The sequence below is a fragment of the Crocodylus porosus genome, unplaced genomic scaffold, assembly GCF_001723895.1.
Source record: "Crocodylus porosus isolate Cpor-Errol unplaced genomic scaffold, CroPor_comp1, whole genome shotgun sequence".
NCBI lineage: Eukaryota > Metazoa > Chordata > Crocodylia > Crocodylidae > Crocodylus > Crocodylus porosus.
The window spans coordinates 75,935,615-75,953,659 of record NW_017728918.1 but is presented as its reverse complement, the minus strand read 5'-3'; the positions used below and the strand labels follow the sequence as shown (position 1 = coordinate 75,953,659).

At 44.2% G+C, this 18,045-nt stretch overlaps 1 protein-coding gene across 1 annotated transcript in view; it reads right to left on the bottom strand.

Annotated features, from left to right (window-relative positions):
• The window catches only part of UFL1 (UFM1 specific ligase 1), a 48,341-nt gene extending 42,540 nt beyond the window's left edge, over positions 1-5,801 (bottom strand). The window contains exons 1-5 of the mRNA XM_019537773.1: positions 5,670-5,801; positions 5,308-5,453; positions 2,884-2,912; positions 1,880-1,977; positions 1,226-1,340 (exon numbers count right to left, since the gene is read on the bottom strand). Of these exons, the coding sequence (XP_019393318.1) occupies positions 1,226-1,340; positions 1,880-1,977; positions 2,884-2,912; positions 5,308-5,453; positions 5,670-5,746 (465 nt within the window). The 5' untranslated portion in view covers positions 5,747-5,801. The remainder of the gene's footprint in view (positions 1-1,225; positions 1,341-1,879; positions 1,978-2,883; positions 2,913-5,307; positions 5,454-5,669) is intronic.
• Positions 5,802-18,045: the final 12,244 nt, after the last annotated feature.

Below are 18,045 nucleotides of genomic sequence, written 5' to 3'. Positions count from 1 at the left end.
AACGTAGCACTGCCGAGCCTATAAGGATGCTGCAGGTTTTTCCTCCCAAGGTGGAGAACCTTGCATTTTTCGGTGTTAAAAACCATCAGGTTCTCGTCCGCCCATTTGCTGAGCTTGTCCAGGTCAGCCTGGATCACCCGCCTGTCTTCTGGTGTGGATGCTTTGCCCCAAAGTTTGGCGTCTTCAGTGAACTTGGCCAGTCCACTCCTGCAGGCAACCCAGGCTCAACCACAGCTACTGCCCCGCTCTCCCGAAGACAAAACAAAAGGTGTTTGTTGTGGGAGACTCCATCCTGCGGGGGACTGAGGGGACAATCTGCGGGTGGGCTGGGAGCCTGCTCCTCTGACTGCACCCATCCGTTGCCTGCGGGAGCCGGCAACTGAGCAGGCTCTGCTGGGGCTGCAAGAGGTGCAAACCTGTTGCTAAGCTCCGGCGAGGAAGGGGCCTTGGTGTGGCGGGCCTTAGGGCCCTGGACCACCTTGGTCCATGCCCCGACTGGGCAGAGTGAGAGGTCCCAGCGTCCTCCTTAGTCCTGGAAGGAGACGGTGCTCTACCCTGCAGCTCCCAGGGGAGAAGGGCCTGGCAGTAGGAGTCTATCTCCTGCTCGCAGTCCCTGATGGCACGCAGTCTCTGGACTGTTTGCTGTAATGCATCTTGGAGAGTGCACAAACTGCTTTTGCACACAGCTTATTTCCAGCCTGGGTCTACGCTGTAACTTAATTGTACCCTATCTTAGTGTCAGAAACACTGAAGATGAAGGAGCTGTCAAAAAGCTGCTATTAGAAGCCTTGAAAATGACAGGAGCTAATCAGTTTCATGGGTGCCATCTCTTATCACTTCAAGGCTAATAGCAGTCCCAACAGTGATTGTTAGAAGCCTTGAAAATGAGGGAACTAATCAGTTTCTGAGCTTTAAATACCACAGCACTGACAGTGCTGTTTATTTAACTAACACTGATTGTTTACATTAATTTTGGATAAGTGCAAATCTTTTTTCAATCCCAAGGTTATGCACTTAGAGTACACGGTACTAAGGTGGCAAGTTTCAGCATAAACCTGCTAACAGCTGCTAAAATGCAGCTCTCAAATTTAATTTAATATGCTGCTCAAATTGTCATGCAACTGTAACCCTTCCAGATCGCAAACGAATCTTTTAAGAGAGGAAAGAGTTCTTCAGAAATAATTTTACATTTCCTTTAGAAAAATGTTAGATAGTATGATGTTACCTGTGTTAGGAAGTCTCCTGGAAGGTCATATGCCTTGCAGAGTTCAGATATTGTCACTTGGCCAGTTTCCTGTAGTTTATCATTTACCTCCTCTGCTAACTGGTCTAAGTAACTCCTTATACGAAACCAGGGAAAAAGATATTAGCATCATGTACAAAGTTCAATATGCTTCTCTTTAAATAGATTTTTCCTGCTATATTAATTCATTTGTTCAGAATTACCATTTTTTCCATACTGTTGTAGACTTGTCTAAATATGCTAGAACATGCTGTCAAGTGGAAATAGAGGGGGATGTGGAAATTCATGTTAACCAACATAATTATACAGGGAAAAGTTGCTCTAGTAACTAACTCAGTAATGTGAAAATTTGTCATTTATTTTTTAAACAAAATAAAAAAGTTTGTTCACAATTCCTTAAGGAAACAAACAAACTGACCCAAAACAGGTGCACAGATGGGCATGCACACACACAAAGATCTTTTCTCTTCTCAAAAGGGCCAGAAAAAAAAAAGACTTACAGGACATCAACTTTAACATTATGTCTTAAGACTAAAAACTGAAGAATAATCAACAAATAGAAGTACCCCCCCATTATAGTCATAATGCACTGAAAATGTCTAAAATCACATCATCATCACCCTTGAAAATACTCACTCATCTATAAGCTGTCCCAGAACAAGCTGAATAGCTCTATCTGATTTAACAATGTCATTAGCACGGTTTTCAATATGTAGCAGGTCTACATTTATTACCTGAAAAACACACACACGTACCCATTAGTCCTTTCAATTCAAATTAATTCTCAGATACTGAGACACTATTTTCACATTTGCATTTCTTGGGGATATCTATTTTGTAGTAATCACATATATGCACAAGTTCATATATATTATAATCGCACACTCTATATTTGTAGACATACACTCACACATTCTGTTCAGTAACGTGGATCAGAAGAATCCATGCTTTAAAAAAAGAATCTGCAATTGTGACAAGGTTAAAGGGGCCAATAAAATTAAGATTTCCATAAAGCTCAGTGCTGAAACTATTCAAGCATCTTACAGAGAGGTTTTCTGGTTCCAAAGTAATTTTTCTCCAGCCAGAAGCAAAAATTAGTTCGAGAAGATTACTGGTAGATAGAGTTTAGGAGAGATGCAAGATTAATGAAGGAAGAGAGAACCCAAAGAGGCACACAAAGTTAATTATGTTTCTATGCATGTCCTCTCAGCTCTACGTTTTAATGAAAACAGACATTTTTTTTATCCATTTATTCTTCTCAACTGAAGAAAGCAGAGAATTTAGAATTCAATCAAGAATTTAGCTCCCTTTTAGTGGCAATTTCAAAGATCCTGAAACAGCACAGAAGGGAATGTTGCAAACAAGAACAGTATTTTTTTTCTGAGGAAGTGTAGTACTTAGTACAATGTTTGGAGAATGGTGCTTCTAAATCTCACCAACACTACTCTAATCTCCCCAAAATCTACTTCATCCATTTGTTTATCATTTTGTGAAGTTAGTGGTTTCACAAATATTACGTTAATAATTTTGAACTAAGTTGTTGGACTAACAGTATGCTTGGATATTGACAGACTGCATATATGTAGAAATGGAGAACCACAGAAACAAAGTGTTATTTAATTTTTTAACAAGGAAGTTACCTGTTGTAAGTCAACAATGTTTACTCGACCTTTAAAAAAAATACAAAGGTAATTTAGTATATCAAATATCTTTGAAAAGGTTTATAACACAACACAGCCAATGATACATAAACAATTTTTTCATTCCACTTTTAACAGTTTCAGAAGTGTCAAGCTAACAACACATAAAGCTGGAATCTGATCATCACAACATGAGATTTCCCATAACATTCTCCTCCGTGCACCTGACAACCTGAACAAAGAGACTCAAAGGGTAAAAGGACTGTTTAGGTTCCAGCCCCATTACCTCCCTGGCTATGGTGAGATGTGAGTGTTGGTCCACTAGTAATAAAACTGAGCCTGCCAACCCTATCTACATAGTGCCATAAACCACTGTCAAATGATATAATTTCACTGAGGCAATAATCTGTTACTGGTCCAACTGCAGGGTTAGAATAGGCTTAGACAAGTTTCTGGGTATCACAGTGAGACTCAGGGAAGAGTACTGATATTCAAAAACCTTGTTTAAGTCTTGCCCAAACACAGAGCTGGTCTAGTAAAAGATATGACCCACAAAAATTCTTCTCTTGCATATTTCCTCAACCATCACTGTTACAACCCTACTTCAACACTAGCAATAACTTTCACTGTGTGCTGTACTGAATCAACAATGAGTCACATAGTACAGGGTTACTTGAAGAAAAAAACATCAGCTGCTGCACATAAAAGTGGCTAGTGTATTTGCTTATTTTCCAAATCATAGTAACCCATACGCTACATACAGGAGAGAAAGAAGTAGCATCAGAAAGCACAATATGATTTCTTTTAATTTAAAACTATAGTTAAGGCATAATTGCTTCCAGTATGCCTGTGTTGTGTAACACGGCAAATTTACAGATCTAGGTTAGAAATTTTACACCAACAAAAACTAAATCTGGTTAGTATTTTCCTCTTGTGCCTAAGAAACATTCTAAAACCAGCTTACATTAAAACAATCATACAAGCACAGTATATCTGCATGTCACCCATATAACTATGATAATCCTAAATTCATGGCTATGTTAGTAAAAGTTTTCTAATTTGGAAAAGCCTCTTAGAAGAAGAGTCACTTAGTGAGCACACCTGATGGAACAGTCTAAAGTTCCATTATGGAAACTTTTGTACTCATTCTTCTGACTGTAATTACACCTTTATATAAAGTACTAGCCAAGTGCCCATCAACAAGGACAGGGAGGACAGGGGTGGGTGGGGACAGAGCACCATCACCTACCAGCTTGAGCTGCTGCCGCCTCCCAGGAGCAGGTGGGAGGAAGCTTGCTCTGCCACCCCCTCCACCAGCACCCTGTGCCACCACTGCCTCCCGCACCGCTGGCCTTGCCCCTGCCCTCAGCCCTGCTCCTTGGAGGCAGTGGAGTGGCACCATGACAGCAGGGACAGAGCAGGGGGCAAGGGCACTAGCACTGGCCTAGTCCCCTCCCTCCACCTCTGCCATCATGGCACCACTCCGCACTGATTGTTTGTTTCACTAACAAGCAATGTTAGTAAGAAAGCAGTGCAGAAAGTAATACAGCTGTAATCCTTCCCAAAGGCAAATGGATGGTTAACTGCTTTCAACCTGCCTTTGCAACCTGACTAAATATATCAGTGGTATTTAAATGAGTTGTGACTATAAGTAAGTAGCGTTCAGTAAAATTGTCAACGCTGTAAACCCAAACGTACACCTACACATTTATTTTTGGTCTAGCCAGTTTAAGCATTCTGTAGTACAGTACACTTGTGGCACGGGCAGTGCTTGTGTGTGGCACACAGCAGGCTGGCAGGGGAAACAGGCAGCTGCGGCAGAGGGCGCAGAGAGCCGCCAGGAGAGAGGGCAGGGAACACAAGAGGGGGAGCAGAGCAGCAACTTGCTCGGGAAGGGAAGGGGGCGGAAAGGGGAGCAGCAAAGCACACATGGAGCACAGGACAGGAAGCAGAAGGCCCGGCACCAGCTCACTCAGGGAGGAGGTGGCAGAGCAGAAGAACAGGTGAAAAGGGCTCCAAGTGGCACTCCTTTTTTATTTTGGAAAATGTTTTGTGTTGGTGGTCAAATTAGCCAGATCAGTTCCAAATCCTTTCCCACTCAATCATTCAAACACATGTGGTGCTGCAACCAGCAAGTAGCTTTCCAGCCTGGGGCTTCAGATACTTCCAAGCCCACTGGCCCCCCAAGACTGAAGAAAGGTGGCACTCAGCCTTGGGGCGGCCATAGGGCTTAGGCTACAACTGGACCACAGGTGGATCGGTCAGGGGTCAACTTCTCCATGGCCCCACACCTGCTTGGGGCGCCACTCCTGGACACCTACAGAGGGCCCACCGCAGCAGGCACAGGAAGGGGAGACCCGCCCCGCCCCCGCCCAGCCAGCCTGGCGCCCTGCACAGAGCCACCTCCAGACGCCCCGCCCTCACCGGCGCGCGCCTCCAGCTCTTGTCGGACCTCCCTGCCGATCTGTGCGGGGGTGACGTACTCCTTCCCGTCCAGCGTGTGCACCACGTCCAGCCGCTTGTCGGCTACCAGCTTCGCCACCAGCTCCACGCAGTTCCGCTCCGACAGCCTGCGGCGGCAGCGCCATCGGCGTCACCGAGGCTTCCCCACCCCTGCCCTCCAGTGGGCTCCCCCGGGGTCCCCGCCGCGCTGGCCTCCCCAACCAACCCAAGGGGCTTCACCACCCCGCGTGCGCATCCGCGACGGCAGCGGGAGGGGGGCCCGGCTTCCCCAACCGCCTCTGCCCTCGGGGCTTGGGGTGGGGGCTCGGAGCCTCGATTCTCACCGCTGCGTGACCTCGGCGAACTGGGCGCGCTGGAAGTCGGCCGCCAGGCGGCGGATCTCCTCCCAGGCGGCCGCCATGGCTGTCCTGGAGCCGCCGTAGCCCCACGTCAGCGTCGCGACGGGCCGCGCGCGGGGACAACGTACCTCAGTACCTGCGCGCTCCGGCTACAGCGCCTCCTGGCTGAGCGGGGGATGTTCCAATGTGGGGTGAGCGGGGGCAGGGCTCCGCGCACGCGCAAAGGGATTTCTTCCTTAAAACGGCGAAGCTGGGGATGTGCTGTAGAGCTGCAGAAGCTAGAAGCTTTTGGTTGTAGTGTTCTGTTTAAGATTGAAACTAAAACAAATATAACTTCACTGGAATGAGTTAAGAATAATCTGCAGGGCTGGGAAATCAGAACTTTGTATTCCACCAGGTGTCCCCCACCAGCTCAGAGGCTCTGGATGTACCTCACCCCATCCCCCCCATAGTTTTAGCTTAGTTTCTTAGTATCTAGGCTCAGGAGGGTACTCAGGTATCTGGGACCATGAAAAAGTGGAGCTGCCAACTTGTTCTGGACAGCACACTGCACTACACAGTGGAAGCGGGTGCAGCCACAGCACTGCAGACCCTGGATCCACCCCAGTCTCAGAAGTTAATTTGTGTCTGCATTAAGTGACGAAGTGTAGCTAGCCAACTTGCTGTAGCTAACTAACTTTTTAAGCCTTTTCTTCTAATCTAGTAGAGGCCAGTCTGGGAATAGATAGGCTGATAGGGAATATTGATCGCTAGAGTGCTTCTTGTAAGCAGAACATCAGTCAGACACTTTGCCTGCAGTGCAAATCAGATATAGTGATGGGGGCTGAAGTGAGTTTCTCCATTGCACTGCTGTAGCTATGTCTGAGTGACACTATTCCTAAATAGATGCACCTTTTTCCATTATAACGTTTGTCACTTTGGAAGCAGTTTATGTTGTAAAAATGTCACTTTTAATTCCATGTTGACACAGCTATTGCAGCATAGCTGCAGTGATGTAAATGTACTGCGTTCTGCCAGTGAAGTTCTGTGCGTGGAGGAACATGACATCTTGAACAGGGAGAAGAAAAGCTGTGGAAGTATTGTAGCCACTTGCGTGAAAGTTAGAGAGGAAAACAAGTAGTAGGAAGAAGAGTGTGGAGGAGGGACAAGGAAGTAAATCTGTGCATCTGGCTAGAAATTTAGCAGCTTTGCACCGTTTCTGAAACTAGTTATTTTAACAAGGAGAAAATTCTGTTCTACATGCATGGAGTCCTCCTGTGGTAATAATATACATCAGAAAATGAGGGAAGAAACAGGGATCTCAAATAAACAGTATCAGTATATAGTATTGACAGTCCCTGGCAGTTGAGGATGATTGTCTTTCATGCTTTATCTGTGAGTCCAAAGATGGCTGACGTGGCTGATCTGGGATTGACAGACTACTGCGATGCAGGCACATGTTTCCATGTGGAGTGGGTGGCTCTGGATTCTTGATTTGTAAATTCTGGGTTGTACTGTTGTGACAGGACTAACAACCACTTTTCTTTTTAAGAATAAGTACCTTTTTCCTTGTGGATCTGTACACACGGCTATACAAATGGACACACGTTATACAAATGAACTGTGGCCCCTGGAGTTTTAACATCTAAATCTTATTAAAATAATCATAGGTATATTGACTGAGGTCAAGTCAGAGGTAGCTCTGCTCTAAAAATAAAGAAAAACCTTCTGTGGTTAAAAACATTTTCACCAGCAATTTGTCTTTTTTTTCCTCACATACATACAAAATCTATTTACAGTGAATTCAACTCCAATATTATTAGAGGCTTTTTGAGAACTAAGGCTTATACAGTAGGTACATAGGTAAGAATAAAGTTTATTGCATTCATATTTCATTTCAGAGCTTTCAGAGCTTTACTGGCTCCAGTCACGATTCTTACAAAAATTGCCTTGTTCCATTGTTTCAGACAGTATACCCTCAATGTTAAGAATTATATGGGCTTAATGATGGCAATTGATTGCAGACTCTTTACCGTAATATTATAATATGGATTAATAGTCGTATTTCACTAACACAAAACAATGAATGCAAGTTTGTATGAGGCCGTAATATACAATCCTATTGAATTCACTTTGGGAGCATCAATTCCCTTGTCTTAATTAGGAGCAATAAAACAAAATGATGGGGATATTAGGGCTGTCAAAATGAATCAGTGCTGCAGGTGTGACATAAAATACATTATAAAGTTTCATATTATAAAATCCAGACCTGTTCACACTCACAATTCTGAATTCTACTTCCAAAGGAATTAAAAGTTCTAGTTCATCAACTGATCATGGTTGAAGGAACATGTCAATTCTGCTGATGATGTTCTGCAGTACTAAGGCATTATTCATCATTGGCCCAATTCCTGAAGAATTGTATAGTGGTGCTGGCTGCCAACAAAGAAATAAATTATGTAATGAATGGTCTTCAGAAATTTCTGGCAGAATTAGGTATCTTTGTGTAAAGACTTAAAAAGTTCATTGCAGGTGTTACAGAATTGAGAGTAGGCAACAAGTACCGTTGAAAACCACACATATTTGTCCAGTGCTATATTTCCCTAACTTTTCATACCTGGCACACACCTTCTTTCTCAATTAAAATTGGTACACTTCATTCTTAAACCTGAGAGAGAGAGGGTCTCTCTACACATGCAATTAATGTGAAGCAATAAACCCCAGAGCTGTTTGAAATGGAGTAAACTGCTCCCAGATGCAGCATCTACATGTGCACCTGGGATACCACGAATTTCAGCTAAGGTATAGCAGACCCCCAGCTGGCTAGGCTGACTGGGTGCAATTTATACCTGTGGTCAGTGTCTACAAAAGTGTTTCAGTGCAGTAAATTACTCAGCCATTAGATAGCATGGTGCCTGACAATACTATCTTACAGCTGAGTTAATTAGTTTACTGCACACATGTAGATGTTGATGCTTTACTGCAGAGCTAATTAGTCCTCAGTAAAGTGCAGGTGTAGATACACCCTGTGTGTGTTTGTGTGTGTGTATTGATGTTCTATTCCCCTACCAGAGGAAATAATACCAGTACTGAGATATCCTGTTAAAAAATGACACCAAATACACCTTTCTTTAAGCAAAGTATTAGTCTCAATATGGTGGTGATGCATAGGGGGTACATGTGCATGCCCTGAGAGTGCTGGTTCACGTCCTATCAGGCCGTGCTCCCCACTTAGGTGATGGGCAGGGGGGCAGTTAAGAATGCCAGTGTCCCCACTGTGAGCACCGGCCGGAATGAAGCACTGGATGAAACAGCTGCAGCGCTCATGGAAGTGGCTATGGCCACTTGTAGGAGCTCCATGGCTGCTTTCAGGCGAGTAAGATTGGTCAAGGTGGACCCCCTGCCCCCCCAGTCGGCAAGATTGGCTGTGGGGAGACCTTCTCCAGGCCAGACTGGTCACTGGGGGGTGGCATGTGCCCCCCTGACTCAGATGGCACCAGTCACCCATGTCTCAATACCAGTGGTTCTTAATCTTTTTAGCCTCAAGGGCACCCATAATATCTTCTCTGAATGTTGTGGCACCCTGCTGAAAAATCACTGAGATAGATCTAAATTCAGAAAAGATATGGAGGGGGGCCTAACTTTTTGAGGCTAGAAAAGTTAAGAAGCACTGATTTCACTGATGCGACTTAAGGATGGTAGGGCAGGAACTTCACCCTGCTTTCCACTACCTATACTTTCCTGGCCCCTCAGGGAGGGGAGGGCTGATAGGCAGCCACACTGCCAAGGCTGCTCCTGAAGGTTTTGCACACCAGCAACTACCTCCATGGCCTCTCTTGATAGCCCCGGGAATGTGGTAGGAGTGGAGGGGAGGAACCAGGTTGCAAAACACAGTTCTGTTTGTGTGTCCTGCCCACCCATCCTCTCATAGCAGAGTGCATTGAAGTGGGTGGCAGCAACAGTTGGAGCCACGGCAGGCACAGGGTGCTAGACAGAGAAGGAGAGCATTTACCTCTTCACACTGGGCTCTCATGACCAGGGATCCTGGTTTTCTGTTTCCCATTGTTGGTGTCACTAGGCATAACCCTAGGTAACTCAGAGGGATGGAAGACCACGAGTGTCGAAGAAGCCCGTCTGCTCTGGGCGAGCCAGGGCCCCCCTCCACCCCTTTTCCTGAACCTTTGTAACCCTTTCCTGAACTTTTTGTAACCTCCTGTAATACTGGAAAAACAGGATGAGTAGCAGGCAGGCTGAAACTCCCTAAAACTGTTATCTGTGGAATGCAAGGACAGCGCTCAGAGAGAGAAGGAAGGAGGGAAGGGGGAGGGTGGAAGGGGATGGTGGGGGGTGGAAGCCAACTAGTGGAAAATTACTGCTGGAAGTGGCCAGGGTATAAAAATACACTGTTGCAGGGCTAGGGGCACAGGATTTGAGACCATACAGTCTCCCTGTGCTTTTACTTGAGCTCAAATAAACTCTGTCTACTTCTCCCCCCAGTGTGTTTATTGGCGCGACGCACACCGGGCAACGAACCCAATTGTTGCCTCCCTCGGGCACCTTGTGCCGGCAACACCATGGATTTCCTCTTTTTATCAGAGAAAACGTGGATTTGTCATTTTAGCAGAGAAACCCACCCTCTGCAGGTTGGTTGAGCTCCAGCTTGCCAGAGCTGTTTGCAAACAGGGTGGGAAACCCCCAGAGGGGAAGGGGGAGGGGCATGAGGCTCTTAGTCAGCCACAGCTCCGCTCAGCTCAGCTTTACTCTTTGCTCCTGGAGCCTGAGGTAAGTGGGGATTGCAGGAGGATGGGGGCCGCTCTGGCAGCACTCGGGGGTTGCAGTTCATGGCTGGGGGCACCAGCAGGGCTGGGGGGAGGCTGGAGCTGGCCCCGCCCCCACCTGAGCAAGCAGAGCAGAGGGGAAGCCAGCTCCATGCTGCATCTGCTGTAGCTGCCTGCTATTGGGGGAAAGAAGCTGTAGACTTGGGTCCCTGGCCCCATAGCCCTGGCAGCTGGGGGCCCCCTCCAGCAGGGCTGGGGGGGCCGGGGCTGTCGGTGGGGGCAACAGGCACGAGTAGAGTGGGGGGCTGTTGTTGGGGTAATGAGGGGCACCAGCAGGATTGGGATGGCTTGGGGGCAATGAGGGGTACCAGCAGGGCTGCAGGAGTCATTTGGGATAAGTGAGGCTGGACGTGTTCAGATCAGCAGGTCCAGACGCTCTCCACCATAGGGTGCTGAGGAAATTGGTAGGGGTTACCGTGGGACCCCGGCACGGCTTTACAAGCACTTGTGGTGCTCTGGCCAGGTGCCAGAAGACTGGAAGGAGTCCAACGTGGTGGTGGATAGATCATATTCGACCTGGAGGGAGGTGGACAGTAGAGTCCCCCAGGGCTCGGTCCTCGGCCCAGCACTGTTCAGTTTCTTATTAGCAGCTTGGGTGAGGGGGTGAAAAGCACCCTGTTCAAATTTGCTGACAACACCAAGATTTGGGGCAAGGTGAGCACACTAGAAGGGAGGGACAGGATACAACTGGACCTGGACAGGTTACAGGGGTGGGCGAATGGGATGGGATTCAATACTAACAAGTGCAAGGTGCTGCATTTGGGCAGAAAGAACCAGCAGCATGCCTATAGGCTGGGGGACTTCCTGAAAGCACAGTGGCACAGAGTGATCTTGGAATCATCATCAATTCTAAAATGAACACGGGCCGCCAATATGAGGATGTGGTCAGCAAGGCTAACTGCATCTTGTCATGCATCCACAGATGCATCACGAGCAGGTCCAAGGAGGTGATCATCAATCTCTATGCAACACTGGTCAGGCCACAGTTGGAGTACTGCATCCAGTTCTGGGCGCCGCACTTCAGGAGGGATGTGGCCAGCATCGAGAGGGTCCAGAGGAAGGCCACTCGCATGATCAGAGGGCAGCAGGGCAAGGCCTACGAGGAGAGGCTACAGGACCTGAACCTGTTCACCCTTCACAAGAGAAGGCTGAGAGGGGATCTAGTGGCCATCTATAAACTTACCAGGTGGGACCAGAGGGGAATGGGAGAGACCCTGTTCCCCCTAGCGCCTCCTAGAGTAACAAGGAATAACAGCCACAATTTGACTGAGAATAGGTTCAGGCTAGATATCAGAAAGCACTATTTCACAGTCAGGGTGGCCAGGATCTGGAACCAACTTCCAATGGAAGCGGTGCTGGCTCCTACCTTAGGGGTCTTTACAAGAAATCTTGATAACTACCTAGCTGGGGTCATATAAGCCCAGTATTCATTCCTGCCTATGGTAGGGGGTCAGACTTGCTCAGGTCCATTCCAACCCTACATCTATGAACCTATGAGGGGTGCCAGCAGGGCTTGGAGTTATTGGGGGGCTAGTAAGGGGAACCAGCAGGGCTGGGGGTAGGGGGCTGCAGGGGCTTTTAATTTTAATAATGGATTTTGGGTTTATCACAGAATTTGTGATTTTTTTGTCAGAATACTAGGATCCCTGCTCATGACACACATGGTTCTTTTGACATGCTAATGTGCCATAGCACACCCTTTGGGAACCACTTCTGTACACCCTTTGGGGTATATACATCTCCTTTGAGCTGGTCAGTACTATAGCCCCATCTTTTTTATATGTTAGAAGAGGGCTGGTGTTGCTACATAGAAACAGATGCAAAACTCAAAGGACCTCACATTCTGTAACTCTAGACAGACCGGAATGGGAGATTTATATCATCTATATGCATGCAAAAACTATCCAAAATCAGGGTTGTTTGCATTCTTCTACTGTTTGATGCACTTAAACATACTTTCACTCCATATTTTGTATCTTGCAGCCTCTGCTCTTGTTTTATGCTGGGGGTTTTTTAAAACTGCTAAATAAAAATGTATTAAAAGGTGTAAATGAAGCAAGCAAACAAACTTATATGAGACTATTAATATCTGTTGTCCAGTTCTTCTTCACTACTGGGTAAACCATTACCAGGTCAAGAGTGCAAGCTTTTGAAAGAATACACAAGGTAAAGAAGAGTTCTTCAGGACAGATGTATAAGTATGGAGTATGCTTGGCATAATGTGAGTGAAACTAAAATAATGATAACCCTAACCCCTCCTCCCCCCTTCCACCGCCACCATGGCTGGACAACAGCCAAGCCAAGTGAGGTGGGAGTAGCTGAGGGCTGCCCGCTGTGGGCTTAGGGCTCTAGGGCAGGCAGCAGCAGGGGCTACAACTCTATGCTGCTGCCACCCCCACTGCTGCCAGGAGGGTTTGAGGCACATCACCATGGTGGCACAGCTAGTGTGGGGCCCCTGGGGACAGAGCAGGAGGGCAGGGAGTCCTGAGACTGCAGCAGGCAGTCCATATCCATCCCATGCACAAATCTGGGGGGGGGGCATGTGCCCCCCATACCCCTTGTTCCCTAGACAAAGCACCTATGGCTCTGTCCCACTCCCTGCCTGGCCCCATACACCACCCTAGATGGGCAGCATTCCCAGCCCTTGTCCCACTCCCTCCCTCAGTGTGGTGGCTTTGATCTGCCCCCTCTCCTACCTTCCCTATACCCCCCCTCCCCCCCATAGACTTACTTGCAGGGAGCTGCTCTCCACACTTCCAGGCTGTATTTCCCAGCCACATGCATGTGTGCACATGCACGTAACTCCCCCTGTGTCCTGCTCCTGGCAGCCACTTGCAGGCTGGAACCCTGCCCACCTGCACAGGGAAACCTGCCCTTTCCTGACCCTTGTAGATGCTGCTAATCCAGGACAAATGCTGTTCCAGAGTCATGCAGCCTGAGACCGGAACTTGAGGTTCCCATTCTACGACTGTCCCACCCACTTAAGGACGGGCGATCACCCTAATTATGAAAAAGTGTTGTTTATTAACTCCTCAATACAACTATTTGTATGCAAATTGAGGCTCTGTCTATTCATCTTCCTGCCCATTCTCTAGTAGATAGGAAACATAAAAACCTAGGAAACATATACTAAAACAAACGTGTTAACTTTGCCATAGATACTGCACCTTTCCAGGTAGATTAAAAGGTAACTCCATTATCAAGAGACAGTCCATGAGACAACAAGGAAATGTAAAATATGTATATGTTGTATGCACAGACAGCTGGAGTGTGCTACAGATTCATGGCTGGGAGGGACCAGGGGTCATCTACTCCAACCCTTTACACAGCTGTAGGATTCACTATTAATTGCTCTTGAGCATACTTTGAACAATTAAAATAAATAATTGGTATTTTGGACATGTATTAGCTGTACAATGCTTCAGTCTAATGAAGCCATGCTGCAATGACTGTGTGTCATGAAGAGTGGCAATCCTTTTCATTGTCATTGTCCTCCTTCAAGGCACAATTATAAAGAACATGATGTTTTTCTTTCCCATGTTATTTTTTTCTCTTCTTATGTCCTGTCTTTTCTTCCTTATTCATGGTACAGTAAATGTGTTGAATACTAATGAGACAACACTTAGCTCAACCTCAGGCAGCCTTTTCCACATAATTCCTATGGTTAATAAACACCAGGGCTGCAATTAATTAGTCAGATTACCTACTTACCTGTGGCTAGGAGAAATTATGTATTCAGTCCTTCTTTAGCAGGGAATGTTGCTTCTCTGATAATGAAGCCTTCCTAGAGCAAAACTTTAATAACTGCACAAATAATGAACTAGCACAGACACACAGATAAAAATGCTAGCTACATATGCAGTTGCCTGCTTTGTACACAAAATACATTTTTAAGAGTGCAATTTAGACATCCATATTTGAAACTCTAATCCCATTTATATTGTTTGACTGTTTAAAATAATTAATTTTTTTAGGGATACCTAACACTTCTTTATTTCAAAATATTTAAGTCTAAATTCTGTCCATATTTGGGAAAAATATTTTCTCCATTTAGACTGGAGAACAGCTGAAATGTACTGAAGTATTTTAATGAGCAAATCCCCACATTGTGGACTGAATTAAATCTTCTTTGATCTCTCTCAGAAAGACTGTGAAATATAATATAGGGAACTTTCTATAACCATTTGTTTCACCTAATCTTTGAATATTATGAGGAGTATTTAGGGGAGGAGAAACATGTTTTTGAAGGTTTTCAGCTGTTTACTCAGTTTGAAATCAAATTTATTGTCATGTTAGTAGGGAAGTTGAAAGGAATCAAAGCTATATTATCTTCCCGCATCTTGCCATGAAGGTGAATATTTGACTAATATAAGAAGTAAGACCTGTCTAGCTCTAGTAGCAAAGCATGTCACCTTAGTGAAAAATAACTTTGATTTAATTATAGCAAATATCAAATGTTTCTTAACTTGTTATATCATTTCCGTGAATCTGATCAATGAATTAAGGCTTTATTATCACAAAACAAAAGCATCTATATATAATAATATGTAATGAAGGGTAATGAACACCATTTTAAAATCTTGTGTTGACAAATCACAAAATCCAAAACCAATCAAGGTGTTGAGTAGAGACTAAAGAAAAACTAGAGAAATGTGAGCAGCACTTAATACCGGGAAGAATGTGTATATTTCATTGGGTGCATCTACGCATACATTTAAGTACAACTAAATGTAATGTACATTGAGCGTTCTGTGGCAGTTGTCTACACATGCACAGACTTGGCACTAAAGTTAGTGCACTGTCCCTGCAGCCCTGCCATGTGCCCCTAGTGGCTGGGCAGACCCGACACTAAAGTTAGTGCCAGGTTGCTTCTACACATGCGTAAAGTGCTTTTACTAATCACCTCCAGGTATCAAATTTAGGTGTGCTTAGCCTAATTTCACAATTTTTAATGCACATTAAACATAAAAACCTAGTGCATGTGTAGACATGTGCCCATAATGCACATTAAATTAGGCTAATGTGCATTAATGCATCTCATATAGATGCGCCCATTGTATATAATTTTAAATTTAAATTATATTATATTAGAGACAAAAATAGTACCATAAATAGACACACAATACAATGCGGGTATTTCTATTCCAATAATATTTTTAAACATGCACACACTTTCCCCATAGTTTTTAATGATGATTCTGCTCATCTGTATTGGTTCTATATTTGTCTTTCAGTTGAAATTTGACTAGTGTTGGGCTGAGAATTTCTATTTATGACACTCAGATCAGTAGATCAGTTTTATCAAGTAAGAAGTGCTATCTCAGTTCTCCAGCCTAATTTCAAGAAACATTAGATATGATGCTAATGGTTTGTTTTCTGTGTTCTTTAGTAGGGAACATCCAATATTATCAAATTATGCATTCAACTATAAAATTAGTATTTGCATTTTCTATATGGCATCCTCAGTTGTATTTGCTTTTTAATTTTGGCTTCATTTATATATTGTAAAATAAGTTATGTAATATTATACACAAATGTAACAATTTGTATTTCACAGAAGCATAGCATATAGAACATGGTCATTAGTTTCCCTATTATCAGATGCAACCATGTCATATTATCTCATTAAGAAATTTATAAAGTCCTGTCTTTAAGGTTTTTGCTCTGACTGAGTGCTGTTCTAGGAAGCATTAGCCTCACTACTCTGGTGGCTAGAGGCTGCCTCCTAATTTCTATGACTCATCATCAGTTTATGCCCATTTGTTATTGTTTAACTTTGTGTTTTATATAAATAAAATTCCTCTTCATTCCATCATCAGTTTTTATCTCTGATATTTCACAAAAAATAGGCAAGTGATATAACTACAGTATGGATATCAGGGAGAAACAAGTATGATTCTGAAAGAGAAGGTGCAGGCAGACAAGCAGGAACAGGGGATAGGAGGATGAGGTGCCCTCCTAGTTCCATTCCACTACTCCCCTTAGGCAGTGCTTCAGGTGCATCTAGGTAATCCAGCTGGATCACTTTTGAGTAGTTTATTTTCTGCTCCAAAGCCCAATTATAAGCACCTTTAGAACTTTGCAATTCAGAATAGAAGTGGTGCCTTGAATGCAGCTGCCTACTGAGTCTTGGTGGTGGTGCAACATGACCCAAACGGACTGCTCTGTAGATTTTAGATGTGTAAATTCCACATAAGTCCTGTTTGGGTGCCAAACTGAATCAGGTAGGTTGTGGTTGCTGAATCCTGTGGCATAATGAGAATTTTATATGATAGTTCTGTGTAGCTGCATTTCAGCCCCAAATTGAATATCTTGAATTACATTCTGAAGCAGAACAATTGTTTTCTATTTTAGTCCAACACATTAATCCACTCCTTTCTGAATCATTTTGTTTAAAGGAGGCCTAGATGTCGCATACACTGCAAGTAGCACAGATGTGCTAGGATTAAAAAACTCCTCTAAGCAATTATTTTTTAGATTGATCTTTATGGAATGCCAACTCATGCTGAGAAGTAAATTCATCCTTCTGTTAAAAACAAACATAGCAAGAAAATCTAAGCCCTCCTCTTCTAAAATTACATTGACAAATATTATAGTCAAGAAAGCAAAATATTTCCCAAGTGCTGAAGTGGTAATTAATCAGGTTAGTGCATCAGCCCTTCTGTGGAGAAAAAACAACCATTAGTGTTTGGCTGCCTCAATGACAGTGTGTTGCACTATCTTACAGTATATCTGTTGAAGAATATTTTGAATTTGGAATCTCAAATAATCAATTTGTAGAGAGTTTCATTCTCTGTTTTCCCACATTACAGATCCCTCTTTGGGTTCCTTATTTAATTATTTCCTTAGAGTATTAGTCTGTTTCAATACATTATAAGACTACCAAAAAAGCACAGGGAAACTTCTGTTAGAGATTGATATGAGCATTAAAGGAACAACAAAAAATGGGAGAGAAAATTAACTCAGAATTTATGTCCCCTTTCTTGAATGCTAGGGTATGATTGCGCATTTTACAGTGTCAGTCTAGGGTTTTGTGTTTAGTTTAATCCTTATTTAGCTCTACCCCTCTTTTGCTGATGTAGCTTCCTTAAAATAAATTTTAAAGTAAGAAAAGGGGCTTAAAATTCAGTTTAGGCACTAACACACTTCTTGGAGAATTTATATTTTTTACAACATTTAGCAGTGAGCTTGATAGTGTATTGAGATCACAGCTTCTCATGTTAGCCAGTGTTGTTCACTTATATTCCTCCTTCCTTCTGTCAGTCTCTGTTGTCTCTTATCTTGTCCTTAGACTGTAAGCTCTTAGGGCAGGGACTGTCCATTTAGTCTACAGTGCACAGCACAGTGGATTCCTATTCCTTGAGTACAACTCTGAGGTAGGACAGTACAAATAAAGCAGTTAAAACTGTAGTTCCTTTTTAGAAGCACAGAGATGGATGTGGTTAAGGAAACCAAGTCTAGGGTAAAGTGATAGTCTAGAATGAGTGACTATTAACCTGCATTCAGAGAACATGGCCTCAGATTGTACATACAAAATTTACTGT